This window comes from Rhodamnia argentea, chromosome 10, assembly GCF_020921035.1.
Source record: "Rhodamnia argentea isolate NSW1041297 chromosome 10, ASM2092103v1, whole genome shotgun sequence".
Lineage (NCBI taxonomy): Eukaryota > Viridiplantae > Streptophyta > Magnoliopsida > Myrtales > Myrtaceae > Rhodamnia > Rhodamnia argentea.
In genome coordinates, this window is record NC_063159.1 from 18,637,675 (window position 1) to 18,663,021 (window position 25,347).

A 25,347-nucleotide genomic window follows, 5' to 3' on the forward strand; every position below is an offset into this window, starting at 1 on the left:
CCAAAATTTGATACAAGCCTCTTTGTAAGCTAACCATGCTTTTATATTAGCGTTGTCGTGGAGCACTAGTCATGGGAAAAAGACAGTAGCCCTCGACACGATGGTGATCGATTTGGAATAAAGAAAGATGTCGTGTCTTGGAACAACTGGAAAAACCTCTGCCAGTCCCACGCACGCATCCTAAAATAAGGAAAGAAAACGGGCAACGATTCTCCAAATTTCCAAGCGGAAATACTAAAGGCTCGCACCATAATAATTCTATTTTTCTGTTTTCGAGAGCAGGTTTGAAAGAAAAATTCGTTTGGTAATACAATTTTATTTTATTATTGAAATAAATTTGTGGCCCAAAAATAAACTTAGAAGATGAATAAAAATTCTTTTTATGGCCCGCTTCCTCTCTTTTGCGAGCAGTCTTTCTCTTTCTTTTTCTCACATCTCTATCGCTAGTCGACGTCTGAGGTCCGATGGCCAGCAACCATAAACATCTTATGCTATTATTGTACAAATTTCTGTCTCGAGAATAGAAATTTTATTTCTTTGTCAAATATGCTTCTCTGCTCGAAAACTCGTTCGGAGACTAAAAAAAACAACGTTTTCTTTGTAGAAATAGCTTCCGGAAGAAAATTGTTACCGTTCAGCGCGTTGAGAAAACGACTTCTTTCGATGTGGGGACGTCACCCACAGGCACAGGGCGTGATGCCAAACGTCGCGAATCACGTGTGGCGATCGAGGATGGGTTTGGTTCCGACTTGATTCTGAGTTGCAGCATGAAGTGGGGAAAATGAAGAGCGGGGCGTTGGAGAACGAGAGCGGCAGGTTTGACATGAACCTCTCGGGTTTCTGTTACCCTAATCCCTTCCTCGTGTTTCATGATTTCGATGTCAATTTCCTTTTGCTTCTCTGCACTGAGTAGTGAGCCGGCCACGAGGTTTTTATTTTTTTACTTGATATTGACAGAAGCGAGAGCACGGTATCGATGGATGTGAACAAGATGGACCGATCAAATCAAGAACCGCTCGAATTGGATCGGTCGGTCCGATCCGGTTCTCGATTTTATAAAATTTGAACTGGTGATATTATGTTCGGTTCTCGGTTCCGGGGGAACATGATCTGACTAATTATTTATTTATTTATTTTTATTTCTTGTACATAATAATCCACAGGTTATTTTTTTAAAATTTCTTAAATGAAAACCTAATTTTAATTCATATGGTAAAAATAATGCCTGTGTTGTTCACCCTTATTAATAATCCATTGGTTTCATTGGACCACCTGAAAATCGGATCGGATCGGACGGTTTAGCACTCGGTTCTTGAGTGGGATCGGATCGATCCGGGAACCAATGACCCCTAAATAGGATGACTTTATCTTCCATGTCATTTCCGTGATTGCATATTTATATTCATATAGTTTAAGTTGCATACCATGTTAGAGTAACTTATTTTTCTTTGTCAGTTATTAGAATTAGGTCATATTGCATGTCATGTTAAATTGGTAGCGTATACGCATGATGACTGATGCATGCTAGTGGTTTACATTAACCAAGATTGATTGCAATATCTTTGAAAATAAAGAAGAAAGAAATAACGAAAGGACGTTAGATAAATCTAGCATAATTAGGCCACGTATCCATGACTATGTGGTTCATGGAAGTAAAGTATTATCCCACACTTTACTTTGATGCATGTCTAATCGATCTATTAATAATGGCTTAGTGGCGACTCTTGAATAAAGTAATTTGCAAGTTAAAATTGACCCGAAAGTTACGATTGGTAAGGCTTGAGAGTGTCTATGATAACTGTAAGCTTAGCAATCCATTAGATTTCATTTGGGTGATTCACCTCTAGAAAGGTCACGGTATACTATTATCGTTGTGGCTGAAATTTCAATAGAATAATAGCTTTCAATTTGAATACAATAACGCAATCTTCACTAGATAACCTGTGAATTCCTTTTGGGCATTCCACTGCTATTGTTGGGTGTTGTCTCCAACAACAACAAACGGAATTCCTCATGCCCACTTCGGAAGTGCGCACTAACGATGAGTCACAAATTGGAAATTTAAAGAGGCGTTGGCACGAGGGAATCGTTTGACTTCAAGATCAGTGGCTGCGTTGGGAAGGCGTTTTCCTTGTGTTTACTTTGGCGATGATCTTGTTCAGATATTTTGAGAATGCGAATCTTGTTCCCTTGTTTCCACCATCTTTTCTATCGGCCTCGCCCCACTAGGTGACAGATCTAGCTTCGGGGAAAGCTAGCGAGGCCAGCGAGGCCCCACTAGGTGACAGATCTAGCTTCGGGGAAAGCTAGCGAGGCCAACCCTCGCTGGCCTCTACTGAGACTCGCCTTGGCCGGATTCCGGCGAGATCGGCCCTCGCCAGATTTTGGTGAGGTCGGGCTTAGCAAGATCTGGCAAGGGTGAGCCTCGCCGGCTCTCGACTTATGGCCGATCGTGGGCATCGAGAAGGCAGGCGACCAAGAAGGAAGAGGGGAAAAAGATTAAAAAGCATAAAAATTATAAAAATTATTCACATCAATACTAGCGGTGCTATGTTAACCGGCCGGTGTCCGCGTCGGCGTTGGCCGGCTAAAGTTTGGCCGGATGAACTGAATTGTCAAAAATGTAAACAGTTTAAAACTCAATTGGCCAAAAAAAAAAAAAGTTTAAGACTGAATTGGCATAATTGCGATAGATTGAGAATTTTTTTGGTAATTATCCCACCAACACGTGCAAGGCACAATGTGATTTTCGACTACAGAGGAAAAATAAATGGCTTGGCCGACTTCCTTATTTATGGACTTAATCTTATATATCTAAGTTCTGGGCCTCCTTGCTTAGAATAACATTGCAGTATGTGTGGGCATATTACTATTAAATGAAAATGCTCTTAATATGCTGATGCAAATTGATAGTATTATTGTTAAGGGTAGGGGTCGATCCTTAACTTTCTATGCAATAAAATGACTAAATGGGTTGTTAAAATTTAGGTGTCACCAAAGTTATGGTAAACATGACAATTGTAAAAAAAAAAAGACCTAAACTTATTGCGTTTTTGCCAACTCAATCATAAACCTTTTAGTTTTTGTCAATTAAGTCGTAAGCCGTTTGCATTTGTGTCAATTTAGTTCTAAATCTTTTACATTTTTGTTAATTCAGTCCATCCGGCCATCTTTGGCAGGTCGGCGTTGACGTGGACCTGCCGGCACCGACGAGGCAATTTCGAATTTTATTAATTTATTGATTTTTTTTAATTTTTTTTTTATTGTTCATCTTCTTCCTCCTTCCTCATTGGCGACCGACTGGAGGTCCTCGCTAGCCACTAGCACCGCTGCTGCTGGGTGAGTTCAAGCCAACTCCATGGCTGGGGCAAGGCTCGGCCTCGCTAGATCCAAGCGAGGCCGACCTCGCCCAATCATGGCATCACAGTTGCCGTCGTTGGGCGAGCTCGCTTCACCCAGCGATGATGAAGCCATGGCTGGGTGAGGTCCAGCCTCACCATCGCCCAGCCCTGGCGCCTAGCTGGAGATGGGCTTTCATTCGTCCAGCCATGGTGCCCAGCCAAAGTGATCAGAAACCGTTATTTTTTCAAAAATTGGTCAAAACACGTTAAATTGGATCGATTTCGAGTTAGTCCAATCCGTAGTCTTGCCAACAAAATGACATTTTTCGTGCAAACATACGATGTTCTTTGGACAGGTTGTGTCGGAAATCGCTAGCTTCGGAATGGGGCATGGTTGATTTCGATCCCGTTTAGGTTGTCTTCTTACCAGAGAGCGTTTTGGGTAAAAGAGCTGACATTAGGATGTGCCAACCTCCCATGAGCAAGCCTCAGGCGAACTCCATATGCATCTTCTTTCTTGCATCAAACGGTTTACATGCTGAGAGATAAACCGGCTTTTCTGCACATGACCGAGTTCAAGAATTAGAGGATTCTCAAGAAATCATTTCATTGCGACTCGACCTCTGAGAGATTACTCTGAGCCAGCATCCGAGTACAACATCGTGTTACTATTTACAAACTGATAACTTGGATTTGGCAATCAATCGATTACATCTACAGTAATCAGGAAGGATGAAGAAGATGAACAGTAAAAAGAAAAAGAAATAAAGGAAAAAAAAAAGAAGAGAAATACAAATTTAAAAAATATGAAAATATTATTAAAAATGCCTTGTCAATGCCGGCCGACCAAAGATGGTTCGATGGATTGAATCGAAAAAAATACAAAAGTTTTAGGAATGAATTGGCATATATATATATATATATATATATATATATATATATATATATATGACTGAATTGAAAAAATTAAAAAGTTTAGGATTGAATTGGCAAATGGGTAATCAGTTTATGATTTTTTTGATAATTTTCCCATGTGTAGATGGTCCTAAATTAGCAAAGTTTAAGTTAAAGCCGCCCAAAATTCAGCATCCCTGTAATCAATAGGGAGTTACTAAAACAAAATTAATAGGAGCCCTTAAATTCTAGTGCGTTTCTCTCATTCAATGGACCCCCACCAAAATTTCACCAATACATGAGGTCCGGCAAACAACACCCCCTCAAAAATAAAGAATTCTGCTTTTGACATGAATTTGATGATTTTACTTATTGAGATCCAAAAATCATCATCGACAATCAAATTTCCCCCACAAATCTTTCGTATCCTTTAAATGTACAAAAGGGGTATATTTAATTCTGGTTAAGGGCACACCTCCCATATCTAAGGTCATCAAACTATAATAACTAGAAACACAATCAAGATCAAATCGGCAATCCATTCTGAATTGTTTAGTTATTTTCATTTATATACAGTAAAATCATTTGACATGTTTTTAATTTATTTATGCATTTCCAGATAAGAAAACTATAATATTTTGGGAAAATTCCAAATAAGAGCACGAAATGCCCTTATTGTTTCAAAGAAGGGTCCGACAAAAAATATTTTCGTAATTTATTTTTTTTCTTTTTGTCCTTCATTTTTGTTGGTGGCCGGCCACGCCGGTCACCGGCAAGGGCTTGGGCGAGGGTTGTCGGCCCCTCTTCGGCCGCAACAGAGAAAAAAAAAAAGAAATGGACAAAAATAAAAGAAAAAAAATTAAAATTGATAAATGACGAGAATGTCCTTTGTCATACCCTTCTTTGAAGCAATAGTGCTCTTATTTAAATTAATGTCCACTTCGGGTTCTTAATCGAGAAAATGAGGGCTCTTGAGGCCCTTATTTGAAAATTTCTCTAATATTTTATTTGACAACGATTTTATTTACTAACGGTCTGTCACGCCACTAGTTATTCTTCCATAAGTTTTATTACTTTAGGATATTTGTCATTCACAAGTCATATAGGTACAATAGATATCAAGCAGTTAGAACTAATCAAAGTAGCACGTTCACTCCTTTAAAACATTAAATAAGCCTACTCTCCATTCATAATCATATCATTAGTGCTTATCAGACGAAAGAAAATTCTAATTATTAAAAGACAACAAAAACTGTGAACTCAAACCAAAGGACAATTTTAGAAATATGGCAGTACTGTATTGTTCGTAATTATCAACGTTCTAACCTCTTTATGGTTTAGTGGACGAGTTGCAACTTCAACCGTTGGACTCCAACGTGTCCGAATTACATTGTTTCATCGTTGGTCCAAGCTGACCGGATCTTCTTTATCGCTATACAATCGCTTTCTTTCCAATTATTTCTCCAATATAAAATATTCGACATACTTAGCACAATAGTGAAGATAATCACCACGGACATTTATTATCCAATTACGTTGATCAGCCACAGCAAAAAGCACGGAATAGCACGTGCTTCTCCGGCGAATTTTTATGGAGCTCGTGTAACGCCCGTCAATAGAGCTTCCGGGAGCCACCCCAAAAGCTAATAATAAGCACGTAAGATTATAGGCTCTCTCCAACAGCGACACCCTTCGTCAGTAATCCATCCCTAATCTAGGGGCACAGGTTCGAATAAAGCCGTCACGAGATGGTCCTTGGTTTCGTTGTCGGGAAGGCCGTGTCCGTCTCCATACTGGTAAAAGCACTGAGAAGCTCGCGCCAAGTTCAGACAGGCACCGAGGAAAGGCTCGAACCCAGGAAACGGGTAGTCCTCAAACACATCTTTGTTCATCTGCTTCCAGGTCTCGTGCACCATATTCCTGACGTGTTCCCGCGTGGCCTCTTCTGAAGCGCCTATTTCGTTCATGTAGCACTCTAGCGCCTTGAAGTTGTCTCCTCGTGCCAATTCATACTGAGCATGGGCGGCATTGGTGTTTTACAGACATAAGTCTCGAGAGTTCGTGTCAAATATATAAGAAAGAACAACGCGTAATTACGAACGTACTTTCTCTTCATAAGCTAGTATTTAGAAGGAGAAGGTCAAACGTCAAAGTAAGTTACCGATGAGGTGCTGAGATCGTTGTTGAGTCGAAGGATCTTGGCAGAACAGTGCATGACTCTCGGGATTTTTGACACGTAATCAATTCCCTCTTCCGTCAACTTGTGCGTGGTTAGGAAGTAGCTGCCCAACAGCATGATCAGCCCGCCGATTGAATCCACCGATATGTCCATGTACTCCTTTAGTGTTGGTTTAATGCCCTTGTTGTACCAATTGACCTCCTTTATGTACGCCTTGCATTCATCCGCCCACTATACGATGGCAATTCGAAAAGTTCGTCAATGACCAAGTCGAGGGACGTCCTTCTCTTGTACTTTTTCGGATTCTCAAATGTTTAAATAGAAGTTTCATTACGAAAGTCGGAAGTAGGAAAGTGAGTTGCCCTACACGGGCTAGAAATTAGATTTAGCAAATCGAGATTACCACTTTTCGCATGTAAGGAATGGTGTTGATTCCTAGCTCTCTCATCGTCCAATACCCAATTTCATTGGTCGTGTTGTATAAGGCCATGTAACTGTCCCTTATTGTTGGAGGAAGCTTGTCGACGTCTGTGATGTCCCACCTAGATAAGATATCACCATTTCGACATTTCGTAAATCTTACTATTGCTCGATGTGCTATTAGTAATAACAGTGAAGGTGAATGGATACATCGCCCAAACCAATCAATTATATAGAGGGAAAAATAGCTAACATAAAAATTGATAAGCTCATCATGCATCGGATAATTTCGTACTAATCAATTGCTTATCTTTTTCTCTTGGCAGCACTAGTTACAAGGGAGAATGATGATGATAATCATGTTCCACTAACCTGACAAGGAAATCTGTTAAGAGCTCAAGTTCTTCCAGCGTCCCATACACATCATAAACGTCATCGATAAGGGTCACCATACAAGTGAGCTTCGTCGTCATTTCTCTGAAAGCTGTATATTGAGGTTCGAAAACCATTGAACAACACCAGAAATAGTGTTCCACTAGCCTGTCCCTAAAGAAGGTCATCTTGTTCGCGCCAAGATCAACCCACCACCTGAGAGAATTTGCCATACAATGACTAAGTCGATCTAAATGTGCTCCTATATCGTCGGTCCTTGCATGAATTTATATCCTCACGTCAAATTCATCTATGAACTACATATAGAGTGACTGCGTATACCTTGCCATATTGCTAACTTCCTTCTTGTGGACTGCTTGCACTAAATTGAAGTCCAATTTAGCCAATCGTAGCAGAGAGGGGATCATGTCTTGATGTTTCTCGTACATGTCCATGAACCACCGAGCCTCCAACCTGTTTGGCCTCCAGTGGATCGGCATATCTAATGCATGACTCACGTGGCTCGCTAGTATAGCGGGAATTTTGTCGGGGTTTAGATCCTTCAGATGCTTAGAAGCAAAGTTCCTCGCTTCATCAAGTATGGTTTCACCTTCCAATCCATGAAAAGAAGCTTCATAAAGACCGAGAAGCCCCTTCGCATCCTTGTTGAGCGATTCGTCAAATGTGCCCGTCTTGTTCATAAATTTTTGGAACACGTCTATACGTACAACAAAAGGAACGGTAAGGTAAATTTTGATGCATCAACGTGATTCAACAAAAGGGTTACTGGAGGCGACTACCTTGTGGTACGTTGTATCCATGCTGTCTAAGAAGCCGGAATCGAAGAGAGGCGGCATAGAGATCGTTCCAAAGCTGAGCATCTTTGGTGCTGTTATAGATGGAGCTCAGAACGTTCTTGATCTCTGTCTCAAAATGGTATCCTAGCCCTAGCCTTTGAACCACGTCGATGAACTCGAGCTTGGCCACCTGGTTCATCTCCCTACCGAATAGACCCCTGACTTCTTCCTTCAACCTTTGGACTTGCTCGGTATAGTCCTCTTCCTAGGCACGTGAAAAATTCAAAGAAAAAAAAATAAAGATCTTAATCAAACTTATTGTTCGAGCAGAGTCGAATATTGCCTCTCGTAAACAGATCGATTCTCATTTTATTTGCAAAGACATTTGAATAGGCATAGTTTAGCTCTTTGCCTATATGTTGAGAACATGTCATTTCGACTAGGTTAGTTAATATCTCCTACAGAATACTGTTGGGGTTGGTCGTATATTTAATAGAGTGGCATTGGATGAACGGCTAAATTCATAGTACTACGTACGTCGAACGCCATATATAAAGCATATACAAAAGTACGCAAGAAGTATACACCCTTATATTTTATTCAAGATACAGTTTTCTTCTGTTTCTACGTCATTTTGGATGTTGTGGACTCTATCTCATCAATGTTTAAGGAAAGTAGGGAAAAGTCCCCATACGATCCTCAACCTATGTTGTTTTTGTTCTCAACATGGTCCTTGAACTTAAAACTTGTACCGAGTTTCCCACATCATACTTTCAGCCGGCATTGACACGCGCATGAGCTTCAATTTGCCAGAACCGTAGACCAAGGAAATTTGATAGGAAATTATTCCACAAGTCAAGAACAAAACTGGAGAAGGGATACAAATTCAGGATCAAATGTGAACATTTTCCATAGAACCTAGCCAGGCTAGGTATCGTGGTGAACGAAAAAGAATCCCTACCGTGTAATCAACCTTGAGCGACTGTACAAACCCATAGTCCCATACATTAGGTTTCCAATTCGCCGAACGTCTCGTGATCTCTTGATTTTCGATCGTCATAGCACATGTCGGAGATCTGGTGCCGGAGGAAGCGGCAGCGCCGGCGGCGGAGGAGCACCGAGGGTGTCTAGAGAGTAGGAGAGAGGGCTGGTTATGGCTGATTGAGGAGGGGACGAAGCTTGTGAACAAAGCAGGAAGAGCCATTGCGAAATTTTGTTGCAGTCTCTTAGTAAGTCTAACGACCCTTTATATAGGTGGTGTTGTTGAGCAGCAGTCATGGAAAAAGTTTTGTAGCCATCGACATGCGATTATTATTAGATTGCATAAACAAGAATTTCGACTATTGTTTTTTTCTAAAATAAGTCAATAAAACCTGTTGTCCCCTAATAATATCATTGTAATTAGAGATCTCTGTGCTTTGGAATTACTCAAAAATCCCTAGGGTTATTAGCAATGGTAGACAAAGTAGCAGTAGTTTGAAGGCCAAATGATATTTGAAGTCTAGAACTTTTTACTTTTTCCTTTATAAAAAATAGGGAGAATTATCCAAAAAAATCCTAGACATAGTGCACGGCGCCATTTCAGTAGTGAAATTTCAATTTAGCTAATTTAGTCCGACCTTTTGACGATTTTATAATGTAATCCTTCTGGTTGTCATAGCTCCAAAATCGCTGACGTAGCCGTCGACTATCCTACGTTTGTATTTTTTTTTAATATTCTATGATCTTTTTACAATTTCGTTAATTTTGCGCAGGCCATTGCCAAGTCCCCATTGGCCATTTCGAGAAGATTAACAATGGAAAAAAAGAAAAGAAAAGAAAAGAATCATAAATTAAAATCAGAAATTTGAAAAAATTGCAAAAATCATCCACCGCAACGCTAGCAGTACCATATAGAATAATCAAAATTGATTGGATGGCCACCTTAGCTATTCCTAACCAAAATTGGCCGAACGATTTAAATTGGAAAACGGTCACAAGGCTAAAGACTAAATTAATAAATTGAAAAGTTCAGCACGAAATTAGCCGCCATTAATTAGATTTAGGATTTTTTGAACAATCATTTCTCAAAAACAGTTTCTAATATCATAACACAATCACCAAGAGACCCTTGAATTTATTTGTTTTCGTGTAAAAGGTGTTTTCCGTCAGTCGGCATATCATTATGCCTGCCATCAAAATGCTTACAATGCAAATTTTACCGTGAAATAAATAAACAACTAAATAAAATATCAATTTTAAATAAGGAAAAAGTCACGAAAAATCTCAAACTATGTCCATTATGACACATTTAGACTAAACTTTGTTGGTGACATAAAAAAATCTCAAATTATGTTCATTGTAATACACTTATCCTAAACTTTTTCTCGTGACATAAAAAAACTCTAAGCTTGCACTCCTATGACATGTTTGCCATCTGCCAAGTTTTCGTCGGATGATTTTGTAGGCAAAATGACATAATTTGTTATTTCACTTAAACCACGTAAATGCCATGGCAATATCGTTTGCCTTCCATCGTCTATGCAGACATTGAGGTCGTTTGCAAATACCCCAAAATCACGGGTAGCACACAACTGTTTATGGGACACACAAACCCTAAATAAACCAAAAGCTAATGCCCCCAAAATTCAGCCGCCTCTAATTGATAGGGCATAGCTAATACAAAATCAATCTACGTTTGGTTAGGGTGGCTCGGAATGATAGAACACTTCTCGCGTTCAAACTAGACCACACCAAACTCCCTTTCCCCGTACGTGTTGTCCGACAACGCCCACAGATAGAAAAATCCGCTTTCGACATGAACCTAAAGAGTGATGAATCGGCCAGTCGTCGTACATGAATGAGCTGTAAATGAAGCTACTATTACTAAATACTAACTCGTTGAATGAAGGGGGTCCTCTACCTTAAATCACAATCTTAATGGGTCGGATCTAGGCCAATCCTTATTGTCCATTAAGTGAAATCACATCTACTACAACAGATAAACGGATTCCATCTCAACTTTCAAGTATTTCATAAAAGAACGCGACGTTTGGCTTCCAGCCCAAGTAGTCCCCTCTTTTAGCTTCCATCTATAGCAGCTAATCTGTCCCAAAAAAAGTAAAAAAATCTATAGTGGCTGTTAGAGATTCGGCGTGTCGACAGAAACATACTGTACGCCTCTCGGATTTAGGTGATGTAAATTGGGAGCAGATGAAAAGACGCCGTATCACTTCATAGGTTGCTTCAGTAAAGTGCAAAAAGATCGGGCAATATTGGTTTCCCCCCCTGGATTCCCCTCTCTTCCCCCCTCCGTTAATGTGGAAGCAGGCTTCTCCCTCATCGCTTCCTCTTGTCCTTTTTTTTTTTTTCCGGAAAAAATATATCTCAAATACAAATATTTGTGTATGGAACTCATTTTGATATCAATTTTTTTGGGTCATTTAAGTGCCAATTTTTTTTTGAAAAATGATTATTTAAGTACCAACTCTGGTAAGGTTGTCGAAATTTCTTGCTCTTGACAATAAAGTGATTGTTTTTTCTTCGATTTGATACTAAATTGATAGTTTTTTTGATCACTTAAGTGCTAATAATTTTCAAAAATGATTATTTAAATGCTAATTCCAGTGGGGTCACCGGAAGTTCTCCTCGTTGGCACTAAAGTCATAGTTTTTTTCTCATATTTGGCACTTAAGTGATCAAGAAAAAAAATATTGATACCAAAGTGAGCGCTAAACACAAATATTGGCACTTGAAGTGTTTTTATGCCCTTTTTCTTCGCTTTCCCTGTACGTGGTTTCCTACAACACCCACAAATAGAAAATATGCTTTCGATGTGAACTTAAGGCTCCGTTTTTATTATTATTTTTTGGTTGGAACTTAAGGTTCTATTTATTTCGCAAAAAATGAGTAATTTTAAAAATACTTTTCTAAATATGATGGTATGTATTCTTAAAATATTTAGTCAATGAAAAATATTTTTATCACCGATAACTATTTGTGTATAAACATTTGCATAGACGATGAAAATATTTTTCGTTCATCAATAATTACAAGTGATACATAAGATTATTATTTCTTATAATAGTTTCGAAATCATTAATTTTTCACGAAACAAACGGAATCTAAGATTGAGAAATCATAATGAAACCGCAACTGGTTATTACATGAATGAGCTCTAAGTGAAGCTTCAATTAAAAGTTCGTTGAACGAAGGGGTCCTATTCTTAAGTAACAATTTTAATGGGACGGAATCTAGGATAATCCGGTGAAATTACATCTACTACAATATATTTCAAGTATCCCCACAAAAGAGCACAAATTTTGGCTGCCAACCCAAATAGTCCCCCTCTTTTAGCATGCATCCATAGCAGCCGGCAGAGATTCGACATAGCGATGGAACTATATTATACTGACTCTCGGATTTTGGTGACATAGATTGAGGGCAGACAAGGTTTAGGGCTTTTTTATTGGGCCTTTTTCCGTGACATGTCAAGTCAGATTCGTGACCAAATAACATACCACGTCATGCTCCATTCACTGACTGCCACGTATGCATATATGGGTACCGGGCTTAAGACATTTTTTGAAATTTCCATCCTTCACTCTCTCCGTTCCCCCTCCGTTACTGTGGAAGCAGGCTTCCTTTGCGGCGCTCTCTCCCTCTTTGCTTCTTCTTCTTCTTCTTCTTCTCCTTTTTACTCGCTTCCTCGGTCGGCCCTTTGAGCTAAGCAAATCATCTCTCTCCAACAAGGGCGATCACGATCAGACTGTGAACTCGCTTCTTCAACCCTCGCTTCGGCCAATCTCCGAATGCCCCCACTCATTTTCGATCTCTCTCGAGAGTCGAGACCCCTCCTCTCTTGCAGCCCACCCACCACGGCCCAAGCTTCCATGCCTCCACTTCCAAAACCGCGAGCCCAACAGCCTCCGACTCGGCCCAGATCGTGCGGTCTGTTTTCTTCGTCCCGCCCGGGGTCGATCAGGCCGAGGTCTCCGATGACATGGTGCTTCCCGGTTCGAACATCGTTGCGGGACCCTACGCGGGTCTTGCCCAGATTAAGAAAGTGGTGTTCGTGAAGAGCAGTGGGAGGTCCATGGACTGTCCCAAAGATGGGAGGCCCGAGTTTGTCATTCTGGGTTAGTCATGCGCCGTGAACACACATATACATATATATATATATATATTTCTGAAACTTTTTATTATTTTCCTTTTTTTCTAATTTTTTTTTGCTTTTTCTTTCCTTTTTCCTTTGGCTAGTTGCCAAGTTTCGGCTCCGGCCGACAACCGCCTAGAGGCGTCGGTGTCGCGACCTAAAATTTAGGCTAACGGATTATCGGGTTAATTAAATCAACTAACCTAATTCGGAGCCTCCCAAGTCCTACCGAATCGCAACTTAGGTTCATTCATGAGAAAATATTTAATCGGAGCTGCCACTAATAATTTACGGTAGGTTGATTAGAAACCTATATAAAATAGCGGGAGAACTATTTTATCTCTACGAACCGGAGAGAATGAGTCCCGGGACTTGGCTACGCTAAAAAAATTAACACCCTTTCGGTACTGATTTCATGAAAAAGCCTTTCCAATTGATGTGAATTTGATGATTAATTAATTGGAAAAATGTGACATGAAGACCATATATTATACGCCCGGATGATGATTTTTTTTGGTATTTTTGGTAATAAAAGAAAACATTAAAAAACAATAAAAAATCTGAACAAAAATAAACATAAATGCCCATAATATACCTTTAATTTCCGATTTTTTCGAAAATCCTCTCATTCCCAAAGATTTGGGCTAGAGCGAGATTTTATCCGCTACATCCTCGAGAATTCGAACCGGTATGCGGATATGTGTATAGAAAAACAACATCCCTTTTGCCGAATGGTAGAATACGAATTTCTATACTAAATCATCATCTCATTCAACGAGATCGTGGCTAAGGCGTGCAATTTATTTTTCCGACGGGTCTAGGCATAAAGGGGAGCATATATTATGGGCATGTTTATTTAAAATTGTGCAAATTTTATAACAAATCAAAAGCAGACAAGCATGACAAAAGTAAAATGAAAATGAAAATCAATTGAGCTTGAAATTTCAAAAATTTAGAGGGGTGGCCGAAAATATGAGATTGGGGTCCACCTTTCCTCATCTAAAATAACTTGATCCACTTTTAATTTGAGAAATTATCTTTGAGATTTGAAATTTTAATTTAAGATAATTCTCAAAAAATAAAAAATAAAAAAAATAAACATCCAAACCAATCAAACCTTATCCTCAAATTGAATACATTCAGAAAATTTGCAAGAGATAAAGATAATTCAAACTCGAGATAAACAATCCAACCAACTCATGTGCTAAGGACGAACATTCAAAGCAAAGTTCATCCACAACAACCAGATATTATCCAATTAAGCACGATACTTATTCATAACACAGAATTGTTATTAGATAATAAAAAATAAAGCCAATTCAATCAACATAAGATAAGATTCAAAGCAAAGAGATTATCCACAATGCGCAATTTGGCCAAGAGAGGTAAATGTGTGCCGAAAATCAATTCTTGTTCCAAAAAAAAATCTTATCTTTTACAATTCAATTTTATTCTTAGAGAAATGCCGAAAAATCTTTAAACTTTGAGAAAAGAGTTTTTTTCCAATTAAAGTATATCGATTCTCAAGAATTATTCAAACGATTTCATGAACAAACTGAATTTACTCAAAAGATCAGAATTCTTATGCAACAATGCTTAATTTTCGATTCTTAGCAAAGATTGATAAAGGCTTGAACTTTCCAAATTTTGATATGCAAATCGTTTATGTTCATTGAGCTACAAGAACATACATACAAGTTTCCAATCAAAAGAGCATTGACTTGCAATCAAAAGTTAAAAAAAAAATCTTACCTTTTTCAAGCTAAAATTCTGCACTTGTGCTAACTCGAAGAATCGCCCAAAGTTAGCATCTTTTAAGCTCGATTCGCCAAGAAAACACTCTTGAATGATCTAAGACAAGTTGACACAAGATTAGAACTTCAAATAATAGTAAAAGAAAGGCTGATCGACCCCAAACCAAGGCTGGACAGCAGATAAACGAATTGAACAGCAACTGCGGTCCGGGTGATTCTGGTCGAACAGGACTACTAGGTTGCGTCGGGGATGGACGTCCGAGATTGGAGACTTCGGGGCTGAGCAGCGGACACCCACGGAGCTGCTGGACAGTGGCAGACGTGGCTGGTACACAGCGGAGGAGAGGATGGACGGCGGTGGTGCACGCAATCTAACTTTTGGTTGGATGCTCGCTTGGTGGCCGACGGTCTCAGTGGTCAATAATTGCTGCTGCAATTCATCCCACTTTGGCTTTATGTGCGTGTAAATTTTGCAGCGGTAGAGCTATCCATGGAGCAAAGCCTATGAATCCTCATCGCTTGTCCTTTTGTGGTTGTCATCTCCAAGAATGCCCCGTACACAAATTGTGTGCCAACTTCCTCTCTTTGTTGTTCTCTCTTTTTCCGAAGGCCAGAAGGTGTCGTCCTCTTGTGAAGCTCACAATGGCCGTGTATTGAATGAATTGGCCCCTTAACACTAAGGTACAATGAGGTATTTATAGACTAAAGGGTTGCATAATCCTAGTTGAAGTAGGATTCTTTAATGACCATCGGATTAAAAATTCTAATCTTTAAGAGTCCGATCTCATTAAAAGTCCTCAATAATTTCCGCCACTAGAGGAATTGTCATGGGCTAGCTCAATTTCCCACTCTTGCGGGCTTAACTGTACAATCTTGGGCTCAAATTAGGCTTTAATTAATTAAATGAATAATTAACTATGAGCCTTTAACATTTAAATGAGCATAAATGGGCTGAATTAAATCAGAAAATAGGTTCAAGCCCTCTTAGAATTTTCGGCAATCTCCGCATGCTTAGCCGAATTGTTCATGTGATGCCTAGTCCGTTTGCTTGTCAATTTAAGCTCAATTACTTTCTCTGGCCTGAATACAATGATACGCATGACTGACGAAAAGTAAATATGCAATGCATGGAAAATTTATTTTTGGTGAGAACTATGACTAGTTCTCATTTTATGCTTGAAATGAATGATGTTTAGAAATATCAAAATTTAGGTGTGAACAGAGGGTCGGTGAGGTTGGCCTCCCCTACCACCGGGAGACTCGACCCTCTCCTAATGCGAAAAAAGATATTTGAGTGAAAAATTCATTTGTTAAATGCAATGAGCACAAATACAATTACGTAATCAGCCACAACACTCAGCACGGAATAGTATGTGCTTCTCTGCCGAATTTTATGAAGCTTGTACAAGCACCCATCAATAGAATTTAAATTACAACAGTTTCAATATCTTGGAGATCACAGAGCCACCCCAAAAACTCATAATAACACATAAGAGAGGGCTCTATCCAATAACAAGACCTAGGCGAATAATGCATCCCTAATCGAGGGACACAGATTCAAATATAGTCGACACAAGATGGTCCTTGGTTTGGTGACCGGGAAGGCCGTGTCCGTCTCCATACTCGTAAAAGCAATGAGAAGCTCGTGCCACGTTCAAACAGGCATCGAGTTTTGACACCTAAATTTTGACTAACATTTTCAGTCATTTTCGCATAAAAAAATTATTAGAACTAATCTTTTAGTTCTAGCAAAAATAATTAAATCATTTTTCATATTTATTTTTAGCATTCATGCATTTGCATTTGGACCAACGGTGGACAGACTTAAACGTGCGATTTCTAAGATTTAGTAAATTCAAAATTGGTCTAAGCCATGAATTGCATTGAGTTTTTGCTCGTATTAACCATAGTCCACATTTATCATGAAGACCAAGAAAAGGACATGACTGGTTTGTGTATGGGGAGAGTATTTTCAATGGTCAAAAGTGGAAATAAAGGGAATCGTGCAAAAATTTAATTCTTAAGGCCCAATCTTATCCTGCACGAATATGAATGAGATCAACCATGATTCTAAGAGTGGATTTCCTCATTCATTAAACGACAAAAGCAATGCACCAAGTCTAAAATTGAGCGAAATTCGATCAACATTAAGAGGAAATTGAGGCATGATTTTCTGGCACCAAGCAGATTATACTCGGCGTATTTGGCGTATCTTTCTCAATCAAGGAATTAAAAGACGCCTGAATGGAGAAAGGAACGTGGGCAGGTTCAGTCAATCAAAAAAGATATTTGGTTGGAGTAAAGGGAAGTCAATCAGGAAAGATATATGCATGATCAGCCGACAAGGAAAAAGAAATCAACTCCTGCCATGTGTGGATCTCATCTTTGCATATAGAAGGAGGTCGTGTTCTGCACGAAAAGAGAGAGGGGAAGAAGGGGGAGACACTTTCTTCATACACGGCTAGATGAAATCAGAGCAAAGGTGAGGGAAGCTGGTTTTCTTCCCTGGCGCTTAAACACGAAGAGAGCGCGGAGGTCATTAATTGAGGAATGGTGGCAAGAAGAAGTGGACATCATGCCCAGCGAAGGGAGTCTTGCTACAGATTCACGTTATAGGCCTAAGAATGAATACACATGGCCACAAAAAGTTCACGCTGAAAAGAGAGAAAAGTATTCCTGGTGGTTCCTGTTCTCTCACGACCGAAGACTAAAATTCTGGTGTCTTGCGGACAAGCTGATCGTCTCAACTGGTGCCGTTCGTTGTCGCCCTCCCTGCTGCAATGACACCTCTGGATCTTACTTCAATACTTCGGATAGCTACGACAACACTTGAACCAGCAAAGAGCTCGACACTCTGCGGAAACGCTTAACGATTTCGTTACGCTTGAATTAATTTTTTTTTTGCAGGTTTCCCGGTGAATGTCCAGAAAGTGGTCAGCCAATCGCGGATCCGAGCCATCGTCAAGTCTCCAACTACGATTTTAAGAAGATAAGTCAGAAGATGGGTGGTGTTTGAAGTTGGGAAAATGTCTCGATCATCGTGCTATATTTTGGTGACCACTGTGCACGTCCCACTAAGCTCTTAGTCAAAGTCAGTACCCCCATTGGCCCTTTCATTCTTACGTGCCACTGAGAGTTCCTCCACCGGCGTCGTTCGTGAGTCGCACCAAGAGGAGCTGAGCCCTCCGCGGTCGACAGTCCGTGATCCGCAAGGTCTACGTTCAAATTTGTAAGATTATCTCGAGCATATTCGAATTAGATAAGAATGTTATCCTAGTGACAATTTGTTTTCTAATTTGAATTGTCTAGATATTATCCTATCTTTTAGATATCTAATATATTTATTTTTACAAATATTATTGTCAAATTTTTAAGAGGATGCGAATCCTTATTGATAGGGATAATATAATATTATCCTATTGTTAAATGTGGTGCATTATCTGTAGTTCTTTTATTTGAATTGCATCATATCATATCTTTATCTTGATTGTTTGATTTTTTTTATCATGACATAATTTGCACTTAAATAAATAATTTTAACCTGCCTTGTTCCTTCGGAATATCTATAACAATGCACGCAATTTGACTTCTATTTTGAAGTATAATCGTGCTCGAATATACATGAGAATTATACATCAAATCCTCTATTTCATGGGGCGGATTGATAATTCCAAAGAATTTCATAGTTTGCCCTATGTATATAGGGGTGACGGTACTTCTATATTTAATTCATTTTTTTGGCCCTAATGTAAGGGTGCGTTACGAAAAAAACCGAAATTTAAGGTGTATTATGGGTAAGATTGTTTATTTTTGTTCAAATTTTTGTGTTTTTCCTGTTCAATTAAATTTCTTAAAAGTACCAAAAAGATGACTAAATCACATTGTTTTTCATCTTTTGCATAAAAATAACATTTAAGTTTCTTAAGTTGTAATTAATGTTATGTTCACTTTAGCATAGTTTTTACCATCATTTTTTATAAATCCGAAAATTCACAAAAAATACCAAAAATATCATGCATAACATATTGTTTAAAATCATACTTGCCATGTCTTGCGTGTCATTCATGCATGTTTTTGCCATGTCATTTGCATTACCATGACACCTAACAAGAGAAAATCCTAAATCATCAAATCAAGAATTTTTCATGAAAATTGGTACCGAAAGAGCATTAATTAAAAAATTAATGTAACCAAATCCCTGAACACTTAATCTCTGGTTCGTAGGAACAAAATAGTTCATAAAATAATTCTCCTGTTATTTTGTTTAAGTTTTCAATTGACCTACCAATGACAATTAGTGGCGACTCCAAGATAAATTTTTGTATGAAATTGAACCTAAATTGCAAATTGGTAGCACTTGGGAGAGTCTGAATTAGATTAGTTAATTGAATTAACCTGATAATCCATTAGCCTAAATTTTTTTATATCGTGACACCGAGAAAAGGCCCGAACCCGGAGAATGGGTACTCCTCAAACACTTCTTTGTTCATCTTCTTCCAGGTCTCGCGCACTAGACGCCTAATGTGTTACCGTGCGACCTCTTCCGGAGCTCGCGGTTTCATTCATGTAACATTCTAGCACCTTAGAGTTGTCTCCTCGTGCCAATTCATGCTAAGCATGGAGGATAATCATGGGTTGCAAACATAAGTCACCAAATTCTTCTTGTATATGTGTTTGAGAAATAAAAAAAAATTGCACATCACTGTGAATATTCTGGTATTGTGCAATTTTCATAAGGGAATATTCATGGTAAAAGGACAACAAATGGGAAGGCCGAATCCATCTCCATATTGGTAAAACATATGAGAAACTCGTGCCATGCATGCCTAATCAAGGGGCACGGGTTCGTATATAGCCGACACAAGATGGTCCTTGGTTTTGCAATTGGGAAGGCCGAATCCATCTCCATATTGGTGAAACATATGAGGAACTCATGCCAAGTTCAAACAGGCACCGAGAAAAGGGCCGAATCCAAGAACTGGGTAATCCTCAAATGCGGCTCTATTCATTTTCTTCCGGGTCTCGCGCACCATATGCCTGATGTGTTTCCGCGCGGCCTCCTCCGAATAGCCAGTTTCATTCATCAAACACTCTAGCGCCTTGAAGTTGTGTCCTCGTGCCAATTCATACTAAGCATGAACAATATTGATGGGTTGCCAACATAAGTTCAAATACTCATCTCACATACGTATTGAAGAAATAAAAAAATGAAAATGAAGAACAATATAAAAGTAAGTTACCGATGATGTACTGAGATCATTGTTGAGACGAAGAATCTTGACAGAACAATGCACGGCACTTGGGATTTTCAACACGTAATCGAGTCCCTCTTCCATCAATTTATCCGTGGTGAGGAAGTAACTAGCCAACAGCATGATCAGCCCTCCGGCTGAAGCCGCCGCAACGTCCATGTACTCCTTCAGCGTTGGTTTAATGTCCTTATCGTACCAATGGACCTCCTTCATGTACGCCTTGCATTCATCGGCCCACTACAAGATTAAAATTGAAGAAGTGTGTAAATGACTAAGTCGAGGGACGTTCTTCTCCTACATTTTTCGGATTCTCAAATGTTTAAAAAGAAGTCATAATCAATGTTAGAGGTAGAAAATGAAAAAGTTGTCCAAAAAATCATAAACCTATTATATCGTGGCCAATTCAATCCTAAACCTTTCGATTGTGTAAATTTAATCCTAAACATATTTACAATTTACCAATTTATCATAAACCGTTTGACGATTTATCGATTTAACATTATGGATAATTTTGGCCGAAAATCACTAACGTGATGGTCTAGTGAGCGCCGACTATCTTACGTGGCACGGTCAACGTTGACGTGGACAATTATTGCAATTTTAAAAAGAATTGTAAAAATTATTCACGTCAATACCGGCTTTCTCCCGGCCGTCCCATGTGGGACAGCTAGTGTCCACATTAGCAATTTTTGGCCCAAATTGATCGAAACGACTAAATTGACAAATTGAGGGCTACACCTAAATTGACAAATCGTCAAAAGGTTTAATATTTAATTGGCACAATTGGAAGGTATATGAATGAATTAGCCGCCGTACAACAAGTTTATGACCTTTTGGACAATTATCCCATTGAAAAATCAGTTGCCCTACAGGGGTTAGAAATTATTAAGTGGACTATTTAGCAAGTCGAGATTACCACTTTCTGCAGGTGAGGGATGGGGTTGATTCCTCGCTCTCTTATCGTCCAATACCCAATTTCGGTGGTTGTATTGTACAAGACTTTGAAACTTTCCCTTATTGTTGGAGGAAGATTATCGGCGTCTGTGATGCCCCACCTATATAAGTTATCACCATTTCAAAGATCCTATAAATTTTACCATCACTCGATATGCTTTTCAGTAGTGACAATGAAAACTAGGGTGTACTGTTACTGCCCAAACCAATCAATTACATAGAAGAAAAACAAGCTGACATAAAACATTATATGTCCAAAACACATTGAAGAATTTTACTACTTATTATATAACTTTATTTTTTTTCTCCATCACGTTCATGGACTAATTGATTCCGTCTTTTTTCTTGGCAATAATAGTTAGAAGAAAAAATGATGATGGTGGTGGTTCTACACAAACCTGACAATGAAATCTGTTAAGAGCTCTAGTTCTTCCGGTGTTCCATATACATCATAGACGTCATCGATAAGTGTCACCATACAACCGATCTTCGTATTCACATCTCTGAAAGCTGTATATTGAGGTTCAAAAGCCATTATACTACTCCAAAAATAGATTTCCACTAGCCTGTCCCTAAAGAAGCTCATCTTGTTTACCCCAAGTTCAACCCACCACCTGAAAAATTAGTCAATATGATGACTTAGTCAATCAAAATGCCCTCCTACGTTGCCAGATTGCATCTATGAGCTATAAAGTGGTTGCATATACATTGCCAGATTGCTAACTTCCTTCCTGTGGATTGACTGCACTAAATTGAAGTCTAATTTAGCCAATCGTAGCAAGGAAGGGATCATGTCTTGCTGTTTCTCGTACATGTCCATAAACCACCGAGCCTCCAACCTGTTTGGCCTCCAGTGGATCGGCATATCTAATGCATGACTCACGTGGCTAGCTAATATAGCGGGAAGTTTGTCGAGGTTTAGATCCTTCAGATGCTAGAAGCAAAGTTCCTAGCTTCATCAAGTATGGTTTCACCTTCCAATCCATGAAAAGAAGCTTCATAAAGACCGAGAAGCCCCTTTACATCCATATTGAGCGATTCTTCAAACGTGTCCGTCTTGTTCATAAATTTTCGGAACACATCTACACGTCCAACAAAAGAAAACAGTAGGGTAAATTTTGATGTGTCAACATGATTCAACAAAAGATTAACTAGTAGCGACTACCTTGCGGTACGTTGTATCCATGTTGTCCGAGTAGCCGGAATCACAGGGTAGCGGTGTAGAGGCTGTCCAAAAGCTGAGCATCTTCAATGGCGTTGTTGATGGAGCTGAGAGCGTTCTTGATCTCCATCTCGAAATGGTATCCTAGTCCTAGTCTTTGAACTGTGTCAATGAACTCGAGCTTGGCCACCTGGTTCATCTCCCTGTCGAATAGACACCCGACGTCTTCCTTGAACCTTTGCACTTGCTCAGTATAATTATCCTCCTAGACACGCGAAAATTTCAAAATTCAAATATAAAAAACGCGGTCTTAATGAAAGTTAATGCATAAGCATAGTTGAATATTGACCCCCGCTGTGGCATGGCGAGTCGGCCTCTCCGGCTGCCCCTCTGGCCGGTCGCCGGACTATGGCAACCGGCTAGAGGTGGGGTGGGGTGGGGTGGGGTGTGGTGGGGAGGGGGAAGAAAAAAAAAAGAAAAGAAAAAACATAAAAATATCATAAAAAATTCAAAAATATTAAAATATTCGATTGCCCGTCGGCCGGGGTCCACGTTAGCTCCGGCGGACCAAAATTCGCCGGATGGACTGAAATGACACAATTGCAAAAGTTTTAGGACTGAATCAGCCAAAAAAAAAAGTTTAAAACTAAATTGATATAATTGCAATAGGTTTAGGACTTTTTTGGTAATTTCCCCATTGTATCTCCTCTAGTTTCTTTGTTGGGGTTGATCATATATTTGATAGAGTGGCGGTCGGTGAATGTGTAAACTGATATTTCATATCGCGAATGTCATATATAAAACATGTACAAAAGTGCACATGATCTTGAACTTATGCTGTTTTTGTACAACCAAGTTCTTGTTTCGCCCACGTTTAACTCAGCTAGGCTGGTTTTGTGAGGGATAAATTGTCCAAAAAGTCTTAAATTTATTGTGCGCCGGCCAATTTAGTTTTAAACTTTTTAATTGTGTCAATTAGTCATAAACCTATTATACGGCGGTCAATTAAGTCCTAAACCTTTTAATTGTGTCAACTTAGTCCTAAACCTTTTGAAATTTTATCAATTTAGTCCTAAACCCATTTATCTGGATAATTTGCTGAAAGGACTATATTGACAATTTATCAAAAGATTCGGGATTGAATTGGAAAATCGTCAAAGTGTTTACGAATAAATTAGCATAATTGTAGTGTTATGATTAAATCGGCACAATCAAAAGTTTTATGACTGAATTGACCATTGTATAATAGGTTTAGGATTTTTTGGACAATTTTTTTCGATTTTAAGCTGAAAAAGAGAGCAAAAAACCATTATCGTGCAATCGACACCGAGTGACTGCAGAAAGCCATAATCCCACATGTTAGGTTTCCAATTCGCTGAACGTCTCACGATCTCTTGATCTTTAACTGTGGAAGAGCATGTCACCAGTCGGGCGCCGGAGGAGGCGGAGGAGGGGAATGAGGAGCGAGGGTGTCTAAAGAACGAGGGAGAAGGTTGGCTATGGCGGGTTGAGGAGGGAAGGAAGCTCGTGAAAAGAGCAGGAAGTGCCATTGTCCAAAATTTGATGCAAGCCTCTTTGTAAGCTAACCATGCTTTTATATTAGCGTTGTCGTGGAGCACTAGTCATGGGAAAAAGACAGGAGCCCTCGACCCGATGGCGATCGATTTGGAATAAAGAAAGATGTCGTGTCTTGGAACAACTGGCAAAACCTCTACCAGTCCCACGCACGCATCCTAAAATAAGGAAAGAAACCGGGCAACGATTCTCCAAATTTCCAAGCGGAAATACTAAGGGCTCGCACCATAATAATTCTATTTTTCTGTTTTCGAGTTGAAAGAAAAATTCGTTTGGTAATACAATTTTATTTTATTATTGAAATAAATTTTTGGCCCAAAAATAAATTTAAAAGATGAATAAAAATTCTTTTTATGGCCCGCTCCCTCTCTTTTGCGAGCAGTCTTCCTCTCTCTTTTTCTCACATCTCTATCGCCAGTCGACGTTTGAGGTCCGACGGCCAGCAACCATAAACATTTTATGCTATTATTGTACAGAATAGAAATTTTATTTCGTTGTCAAATATGTTTGTATGCTTGAAAACTCGTTCGGGGACTTAAAAAAAAAAACGTTTTCTTTGTAGAAATAGCTTCCGGAAGAAAATTGTTACCGTTCAGCGCGTTGAGAAAACGTCTTCTTTGGATGTGGGGACGTGACCCACAGGCACAGGGCGTGATGCCAATCGTCGCGAATCACGTGTGGCGATCGAGGATGGGTTTGGTTCCTACTTGATTCTGAGTTGCAGCATGATATCCACGGAAGCGAGAACACGGTCTGAATGGATGTGAATGAGATAGACCGATCAAATCAAGAACCACTCGAATCGGATCGGTTGGTGCGATCCGATTCTCGGTTTTATAAAATTTGAACCTGTGATTTTATGTTCGGTTCTCGATTTCAGGGAAACATGATCTGACTAATTATTTATTTATTTATTTATTTTTATTTCTTAAATGTATACATAATAATCCGCATGTTATTTTTTTAAAATTTCTTAAATGAAAACCTAATTTTAATTCATATGGTAAAAATAAAGCCTGTGTTGTTCACCCTTATTAATAATCCATTGGTTTCATTGGACCACCTGAAAATCGGATCCGATCGGACGGTTTAGCACACCGTTCTTGAGTGGGATCGGATCGATCCGGGAACCAATGACCCCTAAATAGGATGACTTTATCTTCCATGTCATTTCCGTGATTGCATATTTATATTCATATAGTTTAAGTTGCATACCATGTTAGAATAGCTTATTTTTCTTTGTCAGTTATTAGAGTTAGGTCATATTGCATGTCATGTTAAATTGGTAGCGTATACGCATGATGACTGATGCATGTTAGTGGTTTACATTAACCAAGATTGATTGCAATATCTTTGAAAATAAAGAAGAAAGAAATAACGAAAGGACGTTAGATAAATCTAGCATAATTAGGCCACGTATCCATGACTATGTGGTTCATGGAAGTAAAGTATTATCCCACACTTTACTTTGATGCATGTCTAATCGATCTATTAATAATGGCTTACTGGCGAC

At 39.1% G+C, this 25,347-nt stretch overlaps 1 protein-coding gene and 1 pseudogene across 1 annotated transcript; both read right to left on the bottom strand.

Moving 5' to 3' along the window:
- Window positions 1-5,733: 5,733 nt before the first annotated feature.
- Window positions 5,734-9,235, bottom strand: LOC125312647 (beta-bisabolene synthase-like). The gene is made up of 7 exons (XM_048271427.1): window positions 8,965-9,235; window positions 8,007-8,268; window positions 7,549-7,924; window positions 7,207-7,422; window positions 6,818-6,956; window positions 6,397-6,645; window positions 5,734-6,247 (listed from the first exon to the last, which is right to left on the bottom strand). Exons 1-7 carry the CDS (start codon window positions 9,205-9,207, stop codon window positions 5,945-5,947), a joined length of 1,788 nt encoding a protein of 595 aa, XP_048127384.1. The 5' UTR covers window positions 9,208-9,235; the 3' UTR covers window positions 5,734-5,944.
- A 6,956-nt stretch (window positions 9,236-16,191) lies between these two features.
- Window positions 16,192-23,818, bottom strand: LOC125312654 (annotated as a pseudogene).
- Between the last annotated feature and the right edge of the window lie 1,529 nt (window positions 23,819-25,347).

Excerpts from the sequence above, each read along its gene's own strand:
- LOC125312647 (XM_048271427.1), bottom strand. The coding sequence starts at position 9,207 with ATGGCTCTTCCTGCTTTGTTCACAAGCTTCGTCCCCTCCTCAATCAGC. Across the intron at positions 6,957-7,206 it reads TTAACAGATTTCCTTGTCAG|GTGGGACATCACAGACGTCG; the intron begins GTTAGTGGAACA and ends TATCTTATCTAG. Across the intron at positions 6,248-6,396 it reads ACGATCTCAGCACCTCATCG|TATGAATTGGCACGAGGAGA; the intron begins GTAACTTACTTT and ends GCCCATGCTCAG.